The sequence below is a fragment of the Phoca vitulina genome, unplaced genomic scaffold (genome assembly GCF_004348235.1).
Source record: "Phoca vitulina isolate PV1807 unplaced genomic scaffold, GSC_HSeal_1.0 scaffold93, whole genome shotgun sequence".
Taxonomy (NCBI): Eukaryota; Metazoa; Chordata; class Mammalia; order Carnivora; family Phocidae; genus Phoca; species Phoca vitulina.
The window spans coordinates 2,275,944-2,299,213 of NW_022589796.1; the positions used below are offsets into that span (position 1 = coordinate 2,275,944).

At 36.8% G+C, this 23,270-nt stretch overlaps 1 protein-coding gene across 1 annotated transcript in view; it reads left to right on the forward strand.

The window, feature by feature from the left end:
* MYO3A (myosin IIIA) overlaps nucleotides 1–23,270 on the forward strand; it is a 229,963-nt gene that overhangs the window by 121,204 nt on the left and 85,489 nt on the right. Inside the window, exons 16-18 of the mRNA XM_032396700.1 lie at nucleotides 5,939–6,065; nucleotides 10,201–10,411; nucleotides 13,487–13,634. Of these exons, the coding sequence (XP_032252591.1) occupies nucleotides 5,939–6,065; nucleotides 10,201–10,411; nucleotides 13,487–13,634 (486 nt within the window). The remainder of the gene's footprint in view (nucleotides 1–5,938; nucleotides 6,066–10,200; nucleotides 10,412–13,486; nucleotides 13,635–23,270) is intronic.

The window sequence follows — 23,270 nt, forward strand, 5'->3', positions numbered from 1 at the left end:
GGGAGTCAGGACCTGTGGGTGAAAGTCCTTGGCATGGCTTGTCTCTAGCTCTGCATCCTTAGACCAATAACTAAACCTCTCTGATATAAGTTTCATTATCAGTACAATAAGTGTCATTATCTATGATTTGATAACTAAAATTGAAGGCTGTTTAATTTTATCCTAATCTTTGCAGATTGGTCATGTCATTTTATGGCTTTAAGTATGTGCAAAATTCAACCTACGCACAGAGAGCATATGAATATCCCTTACATACAAACAACAGCAAATGCTCATGGCAGGCTTCTCCTTCCCTCCCCTCCGTTCTGATCTGGCTGGTAATGTGGGCTCCGACAGTGTCCCGGCCTGTGGGTCCCTGCCCCCGCCTGCTCCTCCCCATCCTGCCTTCTCTGTCCTTGCTCAATGGCTGCAACAGCATTCTGGTTCTCCCAGGACCAGACTGGGTAGTGCCACACCTCTCAGCCTGGGCTCCTGTCACTTTGTCACAGTCCACGGTGATCCCCACCTACTTAGAGGTCCAGGGATTGTCCTTTTTCTCACCACTCTCTTGAATGGGGTGAAGAAAAGTTTACTGTCACTTAATCAATGCAAAAGAAAACAGCTTGATGAGCATTAATTGAGTGCCGTGAGTGAAGCACAGTCACTATCCTCAGTTTATAATCTGATAAAGACACACACACAAAGCATAATTTCAATAAGATATAATCAATGCCATGATAACAAACAGAGAATGTTACAGAAACATGAAGTCTAGTGGTTGGTCTCTGAAAGGTTCTAAGAGATTATGTATAAGAGGGAGGAAAAGAGCAGCATGAACTGGAACTAAGGTGTGAAAATCATGTGGAATTCTTAGGAACCTACACAGAAACAGACAAACCTATACCAACATGTCATTATGATCCAAAGTCCATAGTGAACATTAGGATTCACTCTTGCTGAAAACATAAGTTTTCAATTCCTTTGGGCAAATACCATGGATCTCAGTTGCTCAATTATATGGTAAGGGTATGTTTAGTTTTTTAGGAAACCATCCAGCGGTCTACCAAGGTGGCTGTAACAGTTTGCATTCCCACCAGCAGTGAATGAGAGTTCCTTTGGCTCTGCACCGTGGTCAGCATTTGGTGGTGTCAGTGTTCTGGATTTTGGCCAATCTGAGAGGTATGCCGTGGTATCCCCTTGTAGTTTTAATTTGCATTTCCCTGATGACACGTGCATTTCCCTGCATTTCATATGCTTGCTTGCCATCTGTATATCTTCTTTGCTGAGGTGTCTGTTAAGGTCTTTAACTCATTTTTTTTAATCGGGTTGTTTTTTTACTGTTGAGTTTTAAAAAATCTTTGTATGTTTTGGATAACAGTCCTTTCTCAGATGTGCCTTTTGCTAGTATTTTCTTCCAATCTGTGGCTTGTCTTCTTATTCTCTTGACACATCTTTTATTTCAATTTGTGCATCTAACAATCTTTGTATAAGAATAGAAACAACTTTCAGTCACCTTTGTTCACTTAACTAATAAACATAATTTTAAGTTATCCTAAACAGACATAATTAATTAAGTTCTTTAAATGCCTGAAACTATGTAAAAATTTAGTACATCTCAGTCTTTCATATATTCCAAATGACTGACACAGCAGTCTTACAAGGACTGATAAGGACTTTCTAAACTTTCTGATCATTTAAATCTTCTTAAGCACTTAAACTTATTAGCCCTGAAAATATAATAATTCAAAATTATTATGTAGCTCAAATTATCTTATATATTTGAATACAATTTGCAATCAAATTAAGTTATGCTTTTCAAACTAAAATTATAAGAGTACTATCAAATAAGTGTTTAAATTCAAGTCACAAAAGTAGTTGTCAGGTTGTCTTACTATGTCTCTATACATAGTAGAGACTTAGGGTTTTAAGCAGTTAAGGAATAAACACATTGATTATCCCAAGGTTATACATCTTATCCATAAATTTAACAAAAAAGCATTGATACTATATTTCTTTGCTGGGGCTTCCATAACAACGTACCACAGACTGAGTGACTTAAACAACAGAACTGTATTTCCTCACAGTTCTAGAGATCAGAAGTCTGACCCAAGGTTAGGTTTTTTCTGAGGGCTGTGAGGGAAAATCCATGCCTCTTCCCTACTTCTTGGTGATTCCCTGGCAATCCTTAGGGATCCTTGGATTGCAGATGCCTCACTTTGATTTCTGTCTTCTTCTTCACATGGCAGGCGGCTCCCGGGTGGCTCAATCGGTAGAGCATATGATTCTTGATCTCAAGGTTATGAGGGTTATGAGTTTGAGCCCCTCATTGGGTGTAGAGATGACTCAAAAATAAAGATCTTAAAAAAAAAAGTTCTTCTTCACATGGCATTCTCCATGGGAAGAGTTCTCATACTCTTACCATGTGATCCAGCAATCGAAGTCCTTGGTATTTACCCAAAGGAATTGAAAATGTATGTCCACACAAAAACCTGTGCACTAATGTTTGCAGAAGCTTTATTCATAATTGCCAAAACTTGAAGTAACTGAGATGTCCAGTTCAGTGGGTGAGTGGATAAATAAATTATGGCACATCCCAACAATGGGATATTACTCAGCGCTAAAAAGAAATGAGTTATCAAGCCATGAAGACATGGAGGAACTTTAAATGCACATTACTGAATGAGCGCCAATCTGAAAGGGTCATATACTGTAGGATTCCAACTATATGACATTCTGGAAAAGGCAAAACTATGGAGACATGTCATAAAAGACCAGTGGTGGTTAGAGATTGTGAGAGAGAAGAATAGTCAGAGCACAGAGGACCTGTCGGCAATGGAAATCCTGTGTATGATGCTATAATGGTAGAAATGTGCCATTATACCTTTGTAAAAATCCATAGAATGTACAACACCAAGAGTGAACTCTAAACTGTGGACTTTGGGTGATAATGATGTGTCAGTGTAGGTTCATTGATTATGATATATGTATCGCTCTAATGCAGGATATTGATAGTGGGGGAAGCTGTGTGTGTGGAGGGGGGAGGACAGGGGCTAAATAGGAACTCTGCACTTTCCACTCAGTTTTGTTGTGAACCTAAAACTACTCTAAAATAAAGTTTATTAATTAAAAAAAACTATACTAAAATACATAAAGTAGAAATGATCCATATAGAAATTCAGTATAGGAAATGATCCATGCCCTTTGGTTCTAGGAGTGTGTAAAGTGCTTGAGAGCAGAAATTATTCTTATTTATTGATATATATCCAGTATCTCACATAGTGCTTAATAAATAGTCAACAGATGACGGTTGAATGAACGAATGGATGGGTGGATGACTGAATAAGAGGTATAGTACAATAAACCTCTGGAAGAGGAAGAGTCCTTCTAACAGAATTCTTTTGCTTAGGCAGATTAACTCAGTGTAGAGAGGAAAGTGACCTTGCCCACACACGTAGTTTTGGGTTGCTGTCTGCATGGCAGATCAGCCTAGTGTATAAGCACAGAGAAGAGCAGAAATGTCCAGAGCAGCAGTGGAATAGATTGGAGCCTGATACATCAGAACAGTGAAGGTCTGGGAGTCAGGCTTCAAATCTCAGTTCATTCAAAGTCCATAGAAAGTTGTTAGGTTGCCTTGGTAGTTTTATTTGGAAAAATGTTCTTTTGCTTATTATTGTTAACCAGCAAATAAAAATTGTTTTGGATTCCTTGGGATGACCAGCATCAGAGATAATTAGTGTTTGTACCATGAATAACCCAAGTGCTTGGTCAAGGTCATACCTATACCTGAGGTCAGGCCCCTTTGAGCCCCGTCAATCTAGCTGCCAAGCCAAACTGGGCCAGGGCCCTGATTTGCTCTCTTCTGAGGCTCCAACTTTAATCCAAATGAATATTGTAATTATAGGATATCAAAGAGAGCCCCAGTCTAGAAAGATTACGCAGTCCTCATAAACAGTTGAATAAGAATTAAAAGTCGATTGATTCAGCATGTGATTCTCTATAATGAATCTCTAAAAACTGTTAAAATATGACTTTGGAACTTACATATCTGAACTTTCCAGTCCATAATTGACAAACACACAAAGTGTTGAAGGAACATAGTTCTCAACAATCTACTTATGGAGTATTCCTGGTGTAGATTATCCATAAGGTCTATAGTTTTCTCAAGAAAAATAGAGCAGGATGTTGGATGCTGTATTTATTTGTCCATCTGCCATTGAAGCCCACGCTGGTTGCTTCTTTACAAGTTATGCATATTACAAATGGGAATTCCTTACCAGGAGAATTTTCATAGAAAAGGGATTCACATCCAGCCCATCAGCATATTTATTGTTCTACTTCCAAAATATGCCCCAGTCCATCTACTGCTTTCTTTCTCCACTGCTTACTGTTCTAGTCCAAGCCACCACCTCTCACTAGCCTCCTGCCCATTCTACTTTTCCGTCTGCCCCCAATCCATTCATTTCCACATCCTGGCGAGTCATGTTTAAAATATCAAAACTGCCTGCTTTGAAATCTCTAGTGGCTTTCCATGGCCATTCAAAGGAAACCCAAACTCTCTCTGGTGGCTGGTCTTGCCCAAACTCACCTCCCTGGCTCCTATCACACCCACATTCCTGCCCCTTACTCGCTGTCCTCCAGCCCCACTCTGACTTGCTTTCTGCAAGCCAGGCCCTTGCCCTTCCTGGCCCCTCTGCCTGGAACAGTCTGATTCCAGTTCTTTTCCTGGCTGACTAGCTTGTCATCCAGGCCTGTGCTTCCCAAAGGATGGCCTTCCCTAAACTCCCCGACTCAAAAGGCCCTCCCTGCCCTTCCCAGTCACTCTCCCTCCTCTCCATTTTATTTCCTTCCCAGCCCATTTGTTACTGAAAATGTCATGTTTGTCTCTTTGTTTCTTTTCTTAATGTCTGCCTTCTCACTGCCTGAACACCCCAAGGAAACATATATCTTCGTCCTGCCTCTGCTAAATCCCCTGTGCCTAGAGCAGTGCCTGGCATAAAATACATGTGCATTTGGATAAGTGAATACATAGATAGACACAGATATGTCTATATATTCGTTCAATAAATATATTTATTTTAATGTTTATATATTCATTTAATCTATATTCATATATGTTGTAGATGAATGAATAAATATCCCTGAAGATTTTTTCCATATCCAGTTTTTATCATGACTTGGAATGTTGGAGCAGATGGAATAATCATTTCTAAGTGTAGGAGCTGGGTTAGAATCAAGGCAGCAACATAAGAAAACAATAAAGGATTTTGTCTCTTTCCTATAACTTACTACACTTTGAACATAGTTGGAATGACACCTACAATTACCATCGACTCCTTGGCAAAATGCCTCCAGTGCCCCCAAGACGAGTTGTGGGTATGGGTGTGTGTTTCCGAATGTATTTTTGATGTACCTTATTTAAAAGGGTTTTACTGCTATAAACTCCAAGCTGTAGTCCAAAGTTCTCATGCCTATACTTAAATCACACATATCCTTTGATTTTGGTGCTGGGATCTTTGGATTTCTCTTTCTTAACTCTCGTTTATCCACACATATAATGTCACTTTTAAGATGGCTTCACGGGGAACGAACATCTGGAAATGACCACATTAAGTTCTGAAGTTAAGTTTCCCATAGATAGATTTATCTGTGGTCTCAGGAATTCGATCGTTGCTACTTCCTCCTTGCGGAGCTCCTCATTTCTATTTTTTATTCATATTTGCAATTGCAAAATATTTCTTTCAGCACTCACTGGGTAACAGGCACCATGCTCACCTCTCATATTAAAATAGCTAAGGAGACGGAGCCTACTTGGGTCTCATTGTCTGACATCATCATCTGCGGGATAGCCTTCTTATGCTGGAGCCTTAGCATTCTTCCCCACTCTGTCCCCAGCCATCGCCACTGCCTTGCTATACTCTCCAGGGGAGGGTGATGCTTACATTTTTATGGTGTGTTTCAGCAACTTGGAAGTATATACAGTATACTGGCTGCAATCTTGAATGTTGGCAACATTGAGTTTTCTTCTGTGGCAACTGAACACCAGATTGACAAGAGCCGCATTTCCAATCATGCGGCTCTGGAGAACTGTGAGTGTTATTATCTTCTGTTCAAAACTGCACTCGTGAAAAATGTCTAATGAAATACTGTAAGTGTCTCATAAAGATCATCTCAAGCAGTTGTGCTTATCTGGAATCCTAAAAAAGAATACTCTGACTCAGTTTGCGTCAAATGAAGTTTTTAAGGGCCAATATTTAAAACAGATCTTCATGCCTACAAATTAACTGTAGAGAACCTTTCTAAAGACTAGGCTTTCGTGACTATTTTAGGAGCTATTTACATTTCAATGTAAATCACTAAAATTTAGGAAACTGATCTGAAAAGAGTTAAAGTTATTATTTTATAGATTCAGCATCTGTATCATTTTATAAGCAATAAAGACTTGTATATTTATTTTCATACTGGGTGGCTTTTATACTCACTCATCCTGGGTTGACTGATTTTGTGATCATTTTCTATATAAAAAAAGTGCATCATGGTATTTGCTTCAAATCAACTTTTCTGTCTAACTAGTAAAACTCGATGAATTATTACAATAACTTAAGGTTTCCCACTGATCTTGTGGTGGCATAGCTTTTTTATTTAGAATATACACTTTTTAAAATTTTTAATATGGTCATATGCCCCCATAATTGCAGATTTGTTATAAGTTTCATTCATAACTTAGGGAATCATGATATAAATTTTTATTTATACATATTTTTTCTGATTTATACTTAATGAGGAACAGAATGAGATGTTTTAGGGTAATTTCAGGGAACCAGATGCCAACGATCCTGGTCTGGACCTGTCCCTAGATCCCTATCATCTCCATCCCACTGTGTCTCTGGGACCAGCTTGGTAATACAGCAGGACTGAGATTGGCATGTAATGATTGGCATGGACCTGGGAACCTGTTCTGGTTTTTCATATATAAATAAAGTTAATTGGCACAGGAGGCATTAGACTGATATTATTTATTTACTTATTTTCTGAGCCATGGAGCTCCCTCCAGCCCATGGTGAGCTGGGCCTTCTTTTAGCCAATGTGCTGCAGGCTGCATAGATTCCAGGCTGACCCTTCATTCAGCAAACCTAGTATTTTTTGGAGCCCATGGGCCAGTAGCTCCGAGCTGATCTGTAGCTCCCAGAAGTCCTCAGTTATCAGAAGCGGCAGGAAAAAACAGAAAACTCCAATGATGGATTCAAATCTCACCATTGATCATAATTAGAAGAGTTATCAGCCATGAATAGAATGATTTACAACAGAGATATGTTGTAGGTATGAGTATACCTAGAAACTACCAAACTAAGAAATGACTTTGGTAATTGAGAAACTTTTTCTGTATAGGAGACAGTCATATGGGTCACAGAAGGTTAATATTAATATGAATATAGTTAAAATTAATTGAAGCACTTTCTGGAATAGCCATTCATGGAAAATAGAAATTTTGCTGACTTACTTAAAATGGTTTATAACTAAAGTTGCAAGGAATTATCTCGAAACCAAGGCCATGTTTCCTGATGGTTTTACAGGTGCATCGTTTCAATCAGGCACCAGTTCTAGTCTATTCTATCCCATAAATATCTCTCAAATCTAACTACTTCTCTTTATCTCCATTATCGTCATTCTCACTGAAGACAACATCACCTCTCACCTGAGCTAAGTGACCTCCCACTTGTTCCTTCTACATCAATTCTTGAACTTTTCCAGGCCATTCTCCACAGTTCATTCAGAAACCACTAAATGCATGTATCAGTGGGTTCTCTCAATCTCCCTCTCCCTCTCCTTGTACCTCTGTCCCTCCCTCTCCCTCTCCTCCTTCTATTTTCCCACTTAAATTTCTTGATTAGTTTCCCATTCCTTCTGGATAAAGTTGATCAAAACTAGAAGTTTTTCTCACAAGGTATTATACTTAGCAGTATATTCCCAGGTAAAATGCTTGGCATGTAGTAGACACTTAATAAATATATGTCAAATGAATGAACAATGTAGGAATAGAAATAGACATATTAATCAATGGGAGACACCCTTCAGAAACAGATCCAAGTAGAATTGCTGGAAATGGCATTACAAATCACTAGGGAATCTGTGCTGTAGTGACTGTGAACTGGCTAGCCATTTGGGGGAGGGGGGTTCGAATTCTTGTCATATACCATATAACAAAATGAATTCCAAACCTATATCAATTTAAATGCAAAAAAGTGATAAAAGTACAAGACAAAGTGCATTTATATAATTCTGAGATGAGAAAAGACTTGAAGGATTTTATGTGCAGAAAAGCAAAAGCAGAAAGGATTTTTTTTAATGGATATTTGACTACATAAAAATTAAAGACTTTTTCATACTACCAAAAGAAAAATAAATGAAATTGCAATACAAATGGAAAAATGAGAAAAAATATTTGCAGCGTATATATAAGCAACATGTATGAGCTATAAAGAGCTCTTCTAAGCTGATTAGGAAAAGATAAATATATCAATGACAAAAGGCAGTTTATAAAATAAAAAACCACAAATTACTAATAAAAATATGAAAAGAAGAAAGTATTTAGCTTCACTAGGAGTCAGTTAAAAACAAATTGAAAAACAAAGGCATTTTTTCCTATCAAATTGGTCATTTTCAAAAATCATAACCTGTGGTGTCCATGAAATTGCATTGAAATGATTGGTTTTTTACTTGGCTGATAATAATGTAATTGGTTCAGAGTCTTTGAAGAGCAGCTAGATAATATATATCAAAATGCTTAAATATGTTTATATGCTCTGAACCAGTTGCTGAACTTAGGCAATTTATGCTAAGACAATGATACAAAACAGGAACACAGTTTCATACCCCAAATATTTATCCCGGCATTCTTTACAATTGTGAACATATGGAAATGACCTAAACATCCAACAGTTTAAAAATTATTGATATCATATGATATAGAGCAGAATATCATACAGCAAATTAAAATCATTTACAAGCAATATTTAACAAAATGAGAAATGCTTAAGGTATTTTAAGATGAAATGTATGTACAGACTAGCAGCTGTAAACATGCCTAAAAGGAAAGAAATGCAGAATGTTAACTTCAAAGGTAAGATTTCTGCAGTCAGCCTGTGTTACATCCACAGCCTGAAAAAAATTATTTTATTTAAGTAAGGTTCAATGATCTTAGCCACATAGCCAAGAAATAGCTTGTCCCAAATGCTAAAAGCAAATTCAAAATGTTGAAAATAATTTGAAAGGAGAACAACTGGTTTTAAAAAATAGTCTGTCATGTAATAGTTTGGGTTAAAGATGTTTATTATATTCAAAAATGAGTTTTCTTCACTGAATTTAAATATTTATTTAAAATTCCCTGTGATATTTATCATTAAATATAAATAAATGTTCCAGGCATCACATTTTAACAAAACTTTAGTCATTGAAATGTATAACTGAGAAGTAGTATGATAAAAAAATATATACTGGGGCGCCTGGGTGGCTCAGTTGTTAAGCGTCTGCCTTTCGCTCAGGTCATGATCCCAGGGTCCTGGGATCGAGCCCCGCATCGGGCTCCCTGCTCGGCAGGAAGCCTGCTTCTTCCTCTCCCACTCCCCCTGCTCATGTTCCCTCTCTCGTTGTCTCTCTCTGTCAAATAAATAAATAAAATCTTTAAAAAAATAAAAAATAAAAAACAAATATATATATATATATACTAATGTCAAGATATGGTTTATGCTTTTTTGGTTAAATATTGCAGAAGTTACATAAAATACATTTGTTTGGGTGTATCCCTGAAGTCTAAGTAATCTTCCAATTAGTCTCTACATTTTGAAAATGTGTATATAATAATGGTATCGAAATTATCCTAAACCTATTCATTATGCTTTTAAATTATTTAACATAATTCAGTGAAATTATGTTTGGCATTACATAAACAACCACTGGCTTGTGGAAATGTTTTTCCCTCTGTCAGCCAGTTCGGTTCGGGTTGTGCTATATTATACGGCAGCCTACATTTGACCAGTGAAGTAGAGAAAAATGGTCAAGAAGAACCAGGAGTACTACTGAATAGGAAATTATTTTTACATTATGAAGTCTTCCCATATTTATTTCATGTCATTTGAAGAAGGTAAACCGAGACATTTTCATTCTATGGTAAGTTACTCCGTTGCCATGACTTTTTCTAACAATACCTCTGTTTACTTCTTTTAGCCGCTTCTCTGCTTTGCATTCAGGCAGATGAGCTACAAGAAGCTCTCACCTCCCACTGTGTGGTCACTAGAGGAGAAACCATCATACGACCCAATACTGTAGAAAAAGCCACTGATGTCCGAGATGCTATGGCGAAAACTTTATATGGGCGTCTCTTTAGTTGGATAGTCAATCGTATTAACAGCTTATTGAAGCATGGCACATCACTAAGGTAAAAATTCTTATGGAAACATTTTTTTCCCCAAATGTCAGATGATGCAAATCTATTTTCTAATTTACTGATTTGTATATGAGTGCCTCTGAAGATGTTCCTAATTGTTATCATGTAATTATTAAAGTTCTCTTTCAGTAGATCTGCTTTAGTTCCTAGTAGCACTTTATTGGGCCAGATAGCTATAAAATTTTTAAAGTGCTGGGACACAAAAACTGTAGCAACATGAATGAACATAATAGAAAGTGAATTTTTAATGTGACATCTTATCCATGTATATGTTCTTTTAATAAGAAGGTGTATTATGAAGTATATACCACTTGATACTTGCATAAAATGTCATTTTAGCAGGGTTTTGGGGTTTTTTTTTTTTTTGTATGTTTGCTTTGTTCTAAGGGATCAAATTAAATCTTGAAGGCAAAGGAAAACTTTCTCTTATATTTTAACTCTCACTATAACCCTGTAAGGGTAGGTCTTATGACCTGAAATGAAATTTGGTTCAGAAATGCTCTAAATAAATAGTAAATGATAGAGCCCATATATGAGCGATAATGTTATCTGACCATAAGTCTATGCCCTCATCTTAGAAATAAGAATCACAGCCACCATTAACTGAGTGCTCTCTATGTGCCAGGCATCGTGCATAGATAAAAGTCCCTACATTTACACCTAAAGCTTTGTTCTGCCACAAATTATACAATCTGTAGAAATTTGTATACAAAAAAATAAGATCGTTGCCAACTTTAAGTCACCTCGCTCACGTTTACTTACTAAGCATAAAAGACCATTTTATACACATTTTGGGTGAGTAATTCACTGTCATTTTTCCACTAAAATACATACCACACCATAGTATTATCCAAAATGCCTAAGAGATTGTCCATTATTCCTCCATGTTCTTAACTCTCTATCCCTCAAAATTGCTTCTTGCCTCCCTGCTAAATTGTAGCCTATCTGACTGGGTCAGCAAATCAAAAATCCAATTTGCCCATTAGGATTTAACGGTCAAAATAGTTTGTATGTTCATTGGTAGCCATCTGTGGGATGCCAAACTTTCAGATGAAAATGGAAACATTCAAGAATTTTCAATATCTGTATATTCCACAAACAACCTCATTTTGTTAGTTATCATCTGCATGTGTGGCCCCTAAGTGGTACCTGGAAGGGTCTGACTTCCAAACAGGCGATCTGCTGAAAATTCCACTATAGCCCATTCACTACTTAGTAACTTTCTTTTCCATACAATAAAGGAAGCTATCCAAATCGTAGATTGTTAAATTTTTTACAGAATGTTTAAGAAACGAAAATAATGTCATTCAAATAGTTTAGTTCAATCTGGAAAGATTTACATTAAGATTTTGAAGAGCCTGCATTCTGCGCCAGGCTTTGCCGCTAATTTGTTGCACAACCCTGGGCAAGTCACTGCCTTTCTCTGCATCTTGTCTTCTTCAGCCTGTTCAATAAAGGTGTGGAATGACAAGTCAGTGGTCTTAATTGTTGGTAGGTATCTTGGAGCCTTTTAAGAATCTCTTGAAAACTATGTTCTTCGCTCCAAAATAAAAAATGGACATATTTCTACATACCCACCAAAATATGGCACATGATTGTGATTCCAGACCCTTGAAGGCCATTAGCCAATCCCAGTTTAAGAATCCCTGAACGAGGTCATCTCTAAGGTCCTCCTGGCTCTAACACATTTTTAGACAAGTTAAATATCTATCTCAGTGGGATCCTGTGGGACTACAGTTTTTTAAAAGAATAATAATTTTGACTAAACCAGTGTAAATTTATACTTACTCTGCATAAATAGGAATATTCAGAAGTACCTGGATAGCTTTCTGTTTGTCGATCCCATCACAGAGTGTTCTGTAACTTTGCATTCTAAGTTCAGTTAGTTCTTCCAAATAGAGAGAGCATCCTTCACTTCCCAGCATGCAGCTGACAACAGTCATTTCCAAATCACTTCCTCACACAGCACTAAGAGTTAACCTAGGTTACATAAATAGTGAGTACAGAGAGATGTTTGTACTCCCTTTTTTTTTTCAAGTAGGCTCCACACTGGGCTCGAACTCATGACCCTGAGATCAAGACCCGAGCTGAAACCAAGAGTCGAACGCTCAACCAACTGAGCCCCCCAGGTGCCCCTGTTCTCTCCTTTTTAAATTCACATGAAAAAAACTTTGCAATGCTATTTCTTGGAGGAGGGGCAACCTTTTGACCCAGTATCTAACTTTTAATGAACAGAGAGGTAACCATTATGGAGGAACAGGAAAAACATGCATTTGGAATATTTAACTATAAAATAGTTATTTAGGGCCCCTAGGTGGCTCAGTCGGTTAAGCGTCTGCCTTCAGCTCAAGTCACGATCCTGGAGTCTTGGGATCAAGCCCCACGTCGGGCTCCCCGCTCAGCAGGGAGTCTGCTTCTCCCTCTGCCTCTCTCCTGCTCATGTTCTCTCTCTTTCACTCTCTCTCTCTCTCAAATAAATAAATGAAATCTTTTTAAAAAATAATAAAAATAATAAAATAGTATTTAATTGCATTTTTAAGTATTTGATTATAAAATAAATTCAAATATATTTATATCTTTCTCCAGGTTACCATTTATTCTATATTAAATAATTATGAATGAATAACTCAAAAATAAATAATGATTCTTTAAAAGAGGTAAAATATTTTTAGCAAGATGTTTTAATTGTCCTAAAGTGAAAGGTTAAAGATACTCTTACACAGAATTTTTGCTTTTCTGGTATAGTTTTTATTGAACATATTTTTGCTGTGTTCTGAGTGCTGGCCAGGTTTCTCTATGATTCATGTCTTACTTAGGGCTATGATCTTGCACCCATGAACCTACAGGAGAAAGTATAGGGGCTGTTTCTGTAGTACAAGGAAAATCGTGTATCTTTTACATATTAAAATTAATGCTACCTACTTTATATTCTATGGAGAAATTTTTCACTCTTTGTCTTGGTAGTAGTTTCTTAGCTAAATCACAAAATTATCCTCTGAGATACCCTGCTTTACATTCCCTCTTAAGAAAGTAAGAACTCAAAATAATGCCTCTTTAATTTTCCAGTGGGAATGGTGAGGAACTGAGCATTGGCATTCTGGATATATTTGGCTTCGAAAATTTCAAAAAAAATTCCTTTGAGCAGCTGTGCATTAACATTGCAAATGAGCAAATTCAGTATTATTTCAATCAACACGTGTTCACATGGGAACAGGTAAGTCAAGGTACTATAAAGATGCATGCATATGTGTGTGTTATATGCAGAATTGTACTAATGAAGCAGGACTTCAGTCATAGTTTTCAAGCCTTAAACATATAGGCAAAGGAAGGATTTCCTTTTCTCCATGCCCATAGTAAAAACAAAAACAAAACCAGAAAACAAGTATGAATTTAGTGTGTCTCAAAGTGTGATGTTGAATGCCCTCCATTGAAAATCAATGCACCTTTCTGCAAAACTTAGCAAGTCTGAGCCCGTGTAAACAACGAAGTTTCCTTTGGAAATTTAAGGAAGCCAGATGTGTCCAACTGTTTCTCTTTCTGTAGACTGCATAGCTGAAATTCTGTGTGAAATTTAAATACCCATCTAAAATGCATTAAACTTCAGAATTCCAGTAACTAGGCAACAGAACACAAGATAATGGGTTTGTTGCAAATGCCAAACGGCAATTTTGTCAGGGTACAACGTGTAATTTATGATTCAGCTTCAAAAATCAGAGACTTACTTGAATTGCATTTGGCAAAGCTGTAGTATTAAAATTATTTAAACTATTTTATCAAGTCTAAAAGAAGCGGTCATATTTTATATCGTTTAGTATGTCATTGGTCTCCCCAAAATAATAATATGAAATTGTTTTGTGCATACTGATTAGAACCGAAGTTTTTATTTAAATTTGAGATAAATTAGAGGTACAAACCTCTTTTGATTCAAAATATTTAGGTTTATTGAGAATTTACTTTAAAATTGCATTGTGGAAACACTAGTAGCAAAAGAAAACATTTAGATCTTGACATTTCTTGGGCCAAAAAAAAAGGGGGGGGAGCAAAAATGTAAGATTTTTATCTGTGTTTGCATAGCTCTCATCCACCCCAGGATCTGTTCCATCAAATATTCATTCCTTCTCTTCTTTCTCATTCTCTGTCTCTGGCTTTGTCTCTGTCTCTGTCTGTCTCTCTCTGCTTCTCTCTCTCCACTAGGGCCATCCCTCAGCCTACATACATAATGAAATCTTTAAAAAAAAAAAAAAAGAGCCCTTCTCCAACTTGCTTATCTCCATGGCCTCTGTCTTCTCTTCACAGCCAAACTTCTTGAAAGCATATTCGGTATTCATTGCGCTGGATTGATCTCTTCCCGATCTGCATATGCTGAGTCTATAGCATCTGGTTCTGACTTCCCCCACCCTAATGGAATGGGCCTTTCCAATCTCATCGGTTATTATTAGTATCAGAAACATTTTAGTCTCTACATTATCAGCCTCTCTGTAATTTTCAACCCTGTTGGCAGATTCGTGTTTCTGGAAAACCCCTCCTTTGGCATCCCAAATACCATCTTTCTGTTACTCATCCTGTACCGTCCCATAGATCTGTAGTTCTCAATCCTGGCTGCATATTAGAATGACTTGGGTAATTTTCTTCTTCAGTGAGTGACATTTCTGTCCACCCACTTACTCAAGCCGAAAAATGTCGTGTTGCATTTCATTTCTCATTACTGAAATCCAGAAAATTAGTGGGACTTGTTCATTTTCCTCCCTCCTCTATGCTCCAGTAAAAATATTTGGTTTATAATTTTGCCTTTCTCACGAGGCTGCAAACTCCTTGAGGTCCAGGATTATGTTTTAATTCATTTTGTATCTTTAGAGCCCTAACATATAGCAAGTGCTCAGTAAATATTTATTAAATTAGTGTCATCTTGCTTTAATACCTCACAGTGTCCACAGAATCCATTCTAACCAGAGCCTGAAACAAGTAAATTTTGTCTGTTTGTTTGTTTGGACTTTTTGATAGGGATCTATTAGGATTACCTCCTTCATGGAACTGGGTGCATCTTCATGTATCTCCTGTCTGATTAATTAACAGCTTGTGTTGGTAGATCTCTGTGATTCTTCTCTTTTGGGGGTTGAGGTTAGAAGCTGGTTTTATTGGAACTAGCCTTTAAACCAATGTACATAATTTTCTTTTCTTTTTAAGATCTTATTTATTTATTTGACAGAAAGAGAGAGACACAGCTAGAGAGGGAACACAAACAGTGGGAGTGGGAGAGGGAGAAGCAGGCTTCCTGCCCAGCAGAGAGCCCGATGCAGGGCTCGATCCCAGGACCCTGGGATCATGAGCTGAGCTGAAGGCAGATGCCTAACGACTGAGCCACCCAGGTGCCCCCATCATTTTCAATAATTATTTGCTTTTTACTTTTTATAGGATTTGTAGTTTACAGTGCACTTTGGTTGATAGTCTTGAATTTTATCCATGATCCTAATGCTCTTAATACTTTTTGCCTTTGGGCTTGCTACAAATGAAACTATTCTGGTAGGCTCTTTTAAATATCCTTGAGAGGCTTTCAAGACAAAACAACTCAAAATTGCCCCCAAGAAATTAAAATTTCAACTAGAATCCAGGATTATACAAAGCAGTTTGAGGAATTAAGGCCATTCACAATCCTTTCAAGGGCCTTCCTAAGGTAACTACGCAGAATCCCTGCTTCATAATCTTACAGGTCACGCACTGGCAGCTGAATGATCAGGTCAATGGTGTGTGATCCGCTGGATATGGGATTAGTCAGTGATTCTCTAGATTTTAACATGTGGGTGCACATGTTTGGTTTGGTTTGTTTTTCATTTTTTTTTTTTTCCCACTCTGTCACTTCTCTATGAATGTGAAAATTGTAACTGAGAAATGCTTACTATAGCTGTGTGTAGTAGCTATCACACGTAGAGAATGCACTTATTCTGATTTCTATAAATGAGAAACAGCTATTAAGCCAAATCATTAATTAAAGTCATGGTCACACTTTCCTTAGTCAAATATAATCATAGGTTTGACCTGTGAGCTCCTTGATTTTATAATGCCATTATTGCTTATCAGTAAGACATACTATTCTCAATTTCATGGATATTCAAATAATCTGGGCAATCTGAGCAAGACACAAGCCTTAGGCAACACCTTCACAGATGAAACAACTTCTGGTTCTATTTAAACCAACAAACATTATCTTTACAGACAGTCCTGCAACACTGGAACATAAATAAAGGTTTGCTGAAAGGGTTTCCTTATTTAGCCCAAGTTCAACTGATATGTGATATACAGTGAGACACTCCAGCAAAGTTGGTTATCAGGGCAATTTGAATATCATTTTCCCGTTACTTTCTTTTTGTTGTTGTTAAGGTTATCATTGAGAGAACCTAAGCCAAGTGTGCAGGGCTGGCTTTCTGCTATTTTTTTTTTTTTTTAAAGTAGGCTCCATGCCCAGCATGGAGCCCAACAAAGGGCTTGAACTCACAACCCTGAGATGAATATCTGAGCGGAAATCAAGAGTCAAGACGCTTAACCGAATGAGCCACCCAGGCACCCCCTATTACTCTCCACTAAAACAATAATCGATAGACTACAGTAAGACCTTTTTCGCGAAAGAGTTTATGTCACTGACTTAATCCATAGTTTGCTGGGTGGATAGTTTTAAATAACACATAGCTCCTGAAATTTTTCTGGAGTTTGATGTTTCATAATATTTGAAGCTTCCATACTTTTCTAGCAGTAGGAGAACCATTTTATATATATTGACTTTAACAAAATTTAAAGGGACAATTTATATCTGAAAACAATTGTCTGAAAATTAAATAACAGTCCCGGCTCCTACAAACAGACACTGAGTATAGTGGTAATCTTTTAATATTCAAGATTCAAACTCTTCTAAATGAGTTGCAACTGAAAGATGTATCATTTTTCTGTCAATTTTATTAATTCTACAAATAAGGTATTCATATGTCAGCCTCCTATTACATTTGTATCTGCAATGTTTTGATGCACACTATTTACTCCCATATTTTTCAGAAAGCTTTTAGTTAGCAGCTCAAAGGGCAGCAAACAAGTAACCCCATGTGTGATAAGGGAGGCATCTTTTTACAACAGCCTTCACTGAATCTCCACACTGATTATGTAGCCAAGATTTTGCTTTTGTTTGGTTGTTTTCATTTATTTTCTGGCTTTTTCCATGTGCAAGAGAGCACAACAGTAATCAAAGTGTGATAGAAAGCTTGAAGTTCTCTTCAAGTTAGAGTCATGCTGATGCTGTGGTTGGTGGGTTTTGTCCTTTCTTTTAATGGTGCCCTATGGTGTAATGATTGTGGTGTAGCACATTCAAAAGAAATGAACCCTGTTCCCTAGAAGTTTGTTTCAAATCAAGGGGAATGAACAACCAACCATTGATGAGTAACCAATGGGCATGCGTTTGAGTTGGAGCAAATGCCATTGTTCTTTGGGGCCATTAGGTATCCTGCAAAGCATTGTTCTAGAATCCTGAAGATTCACTCTACTTGCTTCTACTCCTGCTTATACCTAAGATGAGCATTCTTATCCATTACTGCAGCACATCTTTCTGGCTGTTAACTGAATTAAAGTTCATTTTTAAAGTGAACTATTAATATTTGTTCCCTACAAGGAGAAGCTGTTACATATATCATTTATATATCTACCCATGGGTTTAGAATTAAAAGTTAGAAGTCATTTTATAAGCAGGAAACCATTTACAACACATAATAGACACAATAACCGCAATTACGGTTCTGGCTTCTCTTGCAGTAAGTGATGTGTATGACTTTCATCTCTGGCTGTTCATAGCCTAAAATTTGAAGCTTTTGAGATTTTGAATATGGGTTCCAACACATAATTTGTGGCAATTACAAAGAACAAAAATTCATTCATTATACAGTATCTACATTTTCAACTTTTTTTTTACATTACAAAGTAAAAAGAATCAGTCATCTGATAAAAAAAAAAATGTGTGGGTAATTCAAAATAAACCCCTTATAAATGTCTTCAAATTGTTTTGCTTGCAAAGTGTGAATTTCTATTTCATATCCAAATTTCTTCCCCATTAAACAAACCGTATGTGTGCAGTGGTGGTAGCATTTGTCTTATTTTAGCTCTCCAAGTGATAAGGGCCATTTTATAGGCATTTTCTTTAAGCATTAAGACAACCATGCATTTAAGAAACCCTTGATACAGCAAGGGAAGCCTGGGTGGCTCAGTCAGTTAAACATATGACTTCAGCTCAGGTCATGATCTTAGGGTCCTGGGATCGAGCCCCGAGTCAGTCTCCGCGCTCAGCGGGGAGTCTGCTTGTCCTTCTCCCTCTCCCTCTGCCCCTTACCCCGCTTGTGCGCTCTCTCTCTCTCAAATAAATCAAATCTTTAAAGAAAAGAAAGAAATCCTTGATACAACAAATCTTGCTCTTTAAATGCTCAGCCAAGCTTTGAGTTACTGTTTGAGATCACATACAAATGTTCCTTAAACTTCTCACATACTAAGTGAGTTTGGAAGTTGATATCCAAGTGATTGGGTCAGTGTGTGGAGCATCCCTACAGCAGCTCCCAGTTCTCCTGCTGGCCCTTGGCAGGCAGCCTCCTGGGCTCCCGTGTCCCCCTCATCCCTCGCCCCACACCCGTGCTGCACACACTGTTTCTCTTTTATCAGTGAAGTTGGGTCAACACCTCTAATATGATGTGGGGATTTGCGGTACTTATTTTGATAATTTGGTATTGTTTTAAAGCATTTTAAAAAATATTTTCATTATGATATAAAGTAATTTTTAAAGGAATACCTAATAGGGAGCATAGATCCATTCAATGACTCTAGTTTTCTTCATGTCAGATTAGAGCATACTGCTGACAAAACTGATCCTTATCCTAAGCCAATACCTGTCACCTTCCAGTAGAATATAAATTTGTAAGATATCTTATGGCTTTTGAAGAGTTTTCAAGAATAGGCATCTTCCACAAAAAGTGACTAGATTAAAATGTTCACCTTAAAATACATTGTTTCCTTTTCTGTTTTTCCATTTAAAACTTTTTTCTCCAAAGTTCATTAAATATATGTAAAATAAAACAAGTATGTTTTATTACGAATTATCCAAAATACTTTCTCATTAGGTTACTTGTCAAATTCTAAATCAATAACCTATGTCTTCCCAAGTTAATGATGATCAACATTCCCCGTGGCTTCCCATTAACATCAATGTAAAAATCAACAGGATCATTGAGATCCACTTTGGATAGAAGGCACAGGAGGAAATAGATTTCAAATCAAAATTATTTTACATCAAGAGTTTAGATTTTTACAACACACATATCATCACCTTGTTTTCTTCATTTTTAGTCTTTACAAATATTTAGTTACTTCCAGTGAAATGTTACTACTAAAAATAACTATGTGTGTATAAAAGAGAGCGAATGATAAAGTAAATGTGGTAAAATACTAGCAATTGAAGAATTTGGGGAAGGGCACATGGGAATTCTTAGTACTATTCTTGCAACTTTTCTTTACGTTTCAACTTATTTCAAAATGAAAGGTGGCACAGTTTCTTCTTTCACTATGATAAAAATACTCAACTCACCTTGAGTAGTGATAGCACCCTAAATCCCAGATTTTCAGCCTTTAAAATGTTTTTCCTAGAATGAAGATGATTAGAATGAGTGACTTCTCAATGGTTTCTTTCCACTGTGGGCAGTGTTTCCATAAATGTGCACACTCATATGAGCAGTTGGTGAGTAGGAATTCCTTTACTAAAAGGCAGACGTCAGGGGATAAATGTGTTTATGTGGCTTCTTTCCCCTTGCACATGTTCTGTCAACAGAATGTCCATGCATTCATTCATTATGTTTCACAACACATTCAGGCAGTTTGGGGCTTTTGAAATGTTTGAACCAGAAGAAACCTAAATAGATCATCTATGTGTCACAGATAAAAATGACTTCTTGTGACTTGCTTGAAGTCACACACTGACGAAACAGAGCCAGGACCAGAATCTGGGTCTTCTGATAAGTGTCTGGGGTTCTTCTCACAAATAAGGAAAGTTGAGAAGAACCAGGGACCTAACAAAATAATCTCTCATGCGGGAGAAAAGGAAAGAGGAAGAGAGAGGAGAAGGAAGGAGAAGAGAGAGAGAGACAGTCTTTCACCTGAAAGACCAAGGGGGATCCACATAAGGCAGGAAAGAAGGAACTGGAGAGAGCATCAACATTGGGGCATGTGGCAGTGGTAGCAGAGACTGGGACCCTGGAGGAAGCAGAAATCACCTGAAAAGAAGGATGTAGAACTAACGGAACAACTGAAAAAGAAAATATAGCACCAGCAAAGAAACCCTAAGATATGACTTCAGGGTTAGAATGGAAAGGCAGAGAGACTATTTTCTATGCCCTAAAGGACAGGGACTCTACCTTTTTGTCTTTATTTCTACCTTCCCCAGGCCCACCTTCTTCTAACACATAGTAGGTGCTCCACGAATGTTTGAGGAAATGTGGCATCTTCTACAATGGTCTATCCAGAGTGATGCAAACATAGGTGAATTCCTAATACCATCCCTTGATTAAAATCCTATATCAAGTGGACTGTCCTTCTAAAAATAAAAGAGATACTGATTTATGACTTCCAAACAGCAAACTCAAGAAAATAAATATTGAGGATCAGCTATACCAGCTGTTAAAATTTTTCTGGAATCTAAAATAGCTGGAACTATGGAACAGTGTTAAATGATAGACTCACCTACATGAAAGGGATATGACTTCATCTCAGAGGTGTAAGTTCAGTGAAAGACTCCATTATCCCCAGTTGCTACATATGCCCACCTTTTATAAAAGAAAAATATCATTTGAGCCAAATTCCTTGATTGAAACCCTGGTGATGTCAGGAAAATCTTTTTGAAACTTCAGACTCAGATAAAACTATCAGATGGTAGTAGAAAGTATTCTCCCATGGTACAATGATGAGGTGGTGCTTTTGGGGGTTAGGTAGGACCTGTCTGTCTTTTACATGGTGATGCAGTCTGTCTTCACAAATATGTGGAAATTAAACAACATATTCCTGAATGACAATGGGTCAAATGGAAATGGAAAGAAAAATCAAAGACTATCTTGAGACAAATGGAAATGAAAACGCCACATACCAAAACTTACGGGATGCAGCAAAGGCAGTTCTAAGGAGAGGGACGTTTATAACGATAAACACATGTATTAAGGGGAAAAAAGATCTCAAAAAAGCAAATTTAACTTTATACCTCAGTGAACTAGAAGAAGAAACAAGCTAAGTCCACAGTTAGAAGGAAGGAAATAACAAAGATCGGAGCAGAAATAAATGAAATAGAGACTAAAAGGACAACAGTAAAGGACAATGAAACTAGGAGCTGTGGTTTTTTTTTTTTTTTTAAATAAATAAAATTGACAAACCTTCAGCTAGACTAACCAAGAAAACAAGAGAGAGGACTGACGTAAATAAAATTAGAAATGAAAAAGACTTTACAACTGATATCACAGAAATACAAATGATCATAAGAGACTACTATGAGCAGTTCTACACCAACAAATTGGAAAACCTAGAAAAAATGAACAAATTCTTAGAAACATACAACCTACCAAGACTGAATCATAAATAGAAAATAGCATCAAGCCAATTACTAGTAAAGAGATTGAATCAGTAATCAAAAATCTCCTAACAGAGAAAAGTCCAGGACCATATGGTTTCATTGGTAAATTCTACCAAACACGTAAGAATTAATATCAATTCTTCTCAAACTCTCTCAAAAAAATAAAAGAGGAGGAAACTTCAAACTTATTTTACGAGGCGCACATTACCCTGATACCAAAAACCAGGCAAGGACACTACAAGACAAGAAAATTACAGACCAAGATCCCTGATGAACAATAGATGCAAAAATCTTCAACAAAATATTAGCAAACCAAACCTGACAACAATATGTTAAAACTACCATACACCATAATCAAGTGGGATTTATTACAGGAGCACAAGGATGGTTCTACAGACACAAATCATTAATGTGATATACCAAATTAACAAAGTGAAGCAGAAAAGGCATTTGACAAAATTTAACATCCATTCATGATAAAAAGTCTCAAAAAAGTGGATATAGAGGGAACATACCTCAACATAATAAAGGTCATATAGGACAAATCCACAACTAACATACTGAAAGGTAAAAAGCTAAGAGATTTTCCTACATGATCAGGAACAAGACAAGGATGCCTGCTGTCACCACTTTTACTCCACATAGTCTTGGAAATTCTAGCCAGAGCGATTAGGCAAGCAAATGAAATAAAAGGCATTCAAATCGGAAAGGAAGAAGTAAAATTGTTTCTATTTGCAGATGACATGAAATTACATGTAGAGAACTCTAAAGACTCCACCAAAAAATTATGAGAACTAATTCAACAAATTCAGTAAAGTTGCAGAATACAAAATCAATATAAAAAATCAGTTGCATTTCTATACACTAACAACAATCTGTCAGAAAAAAAATTAAGATAACAGTCCTATTTACAATAACATCAAAAAGAATAAAATACTTAGGAATAAAATTTAACCAAGGAGGTGAAAGATCTGTATACTAAGAACTATAATACATTAAGGAAAGAAGTTGAATAAGGTACAAATAAATGGAAGAATTAATATTGTTAAATGCCCAAAGCAATTTAGAGATACAGTACAGTCCCTAACAAAATTCTGATGGCATTTTTCACAGAAATAGAACAAACAACCTCAAATTTGTATTGAACTACAAAACACTTCAAAAAGCCAAAGCAATCTTAAGAAAGAACAAAGCTGGAGACACCACACATCCTGATTTCAAACT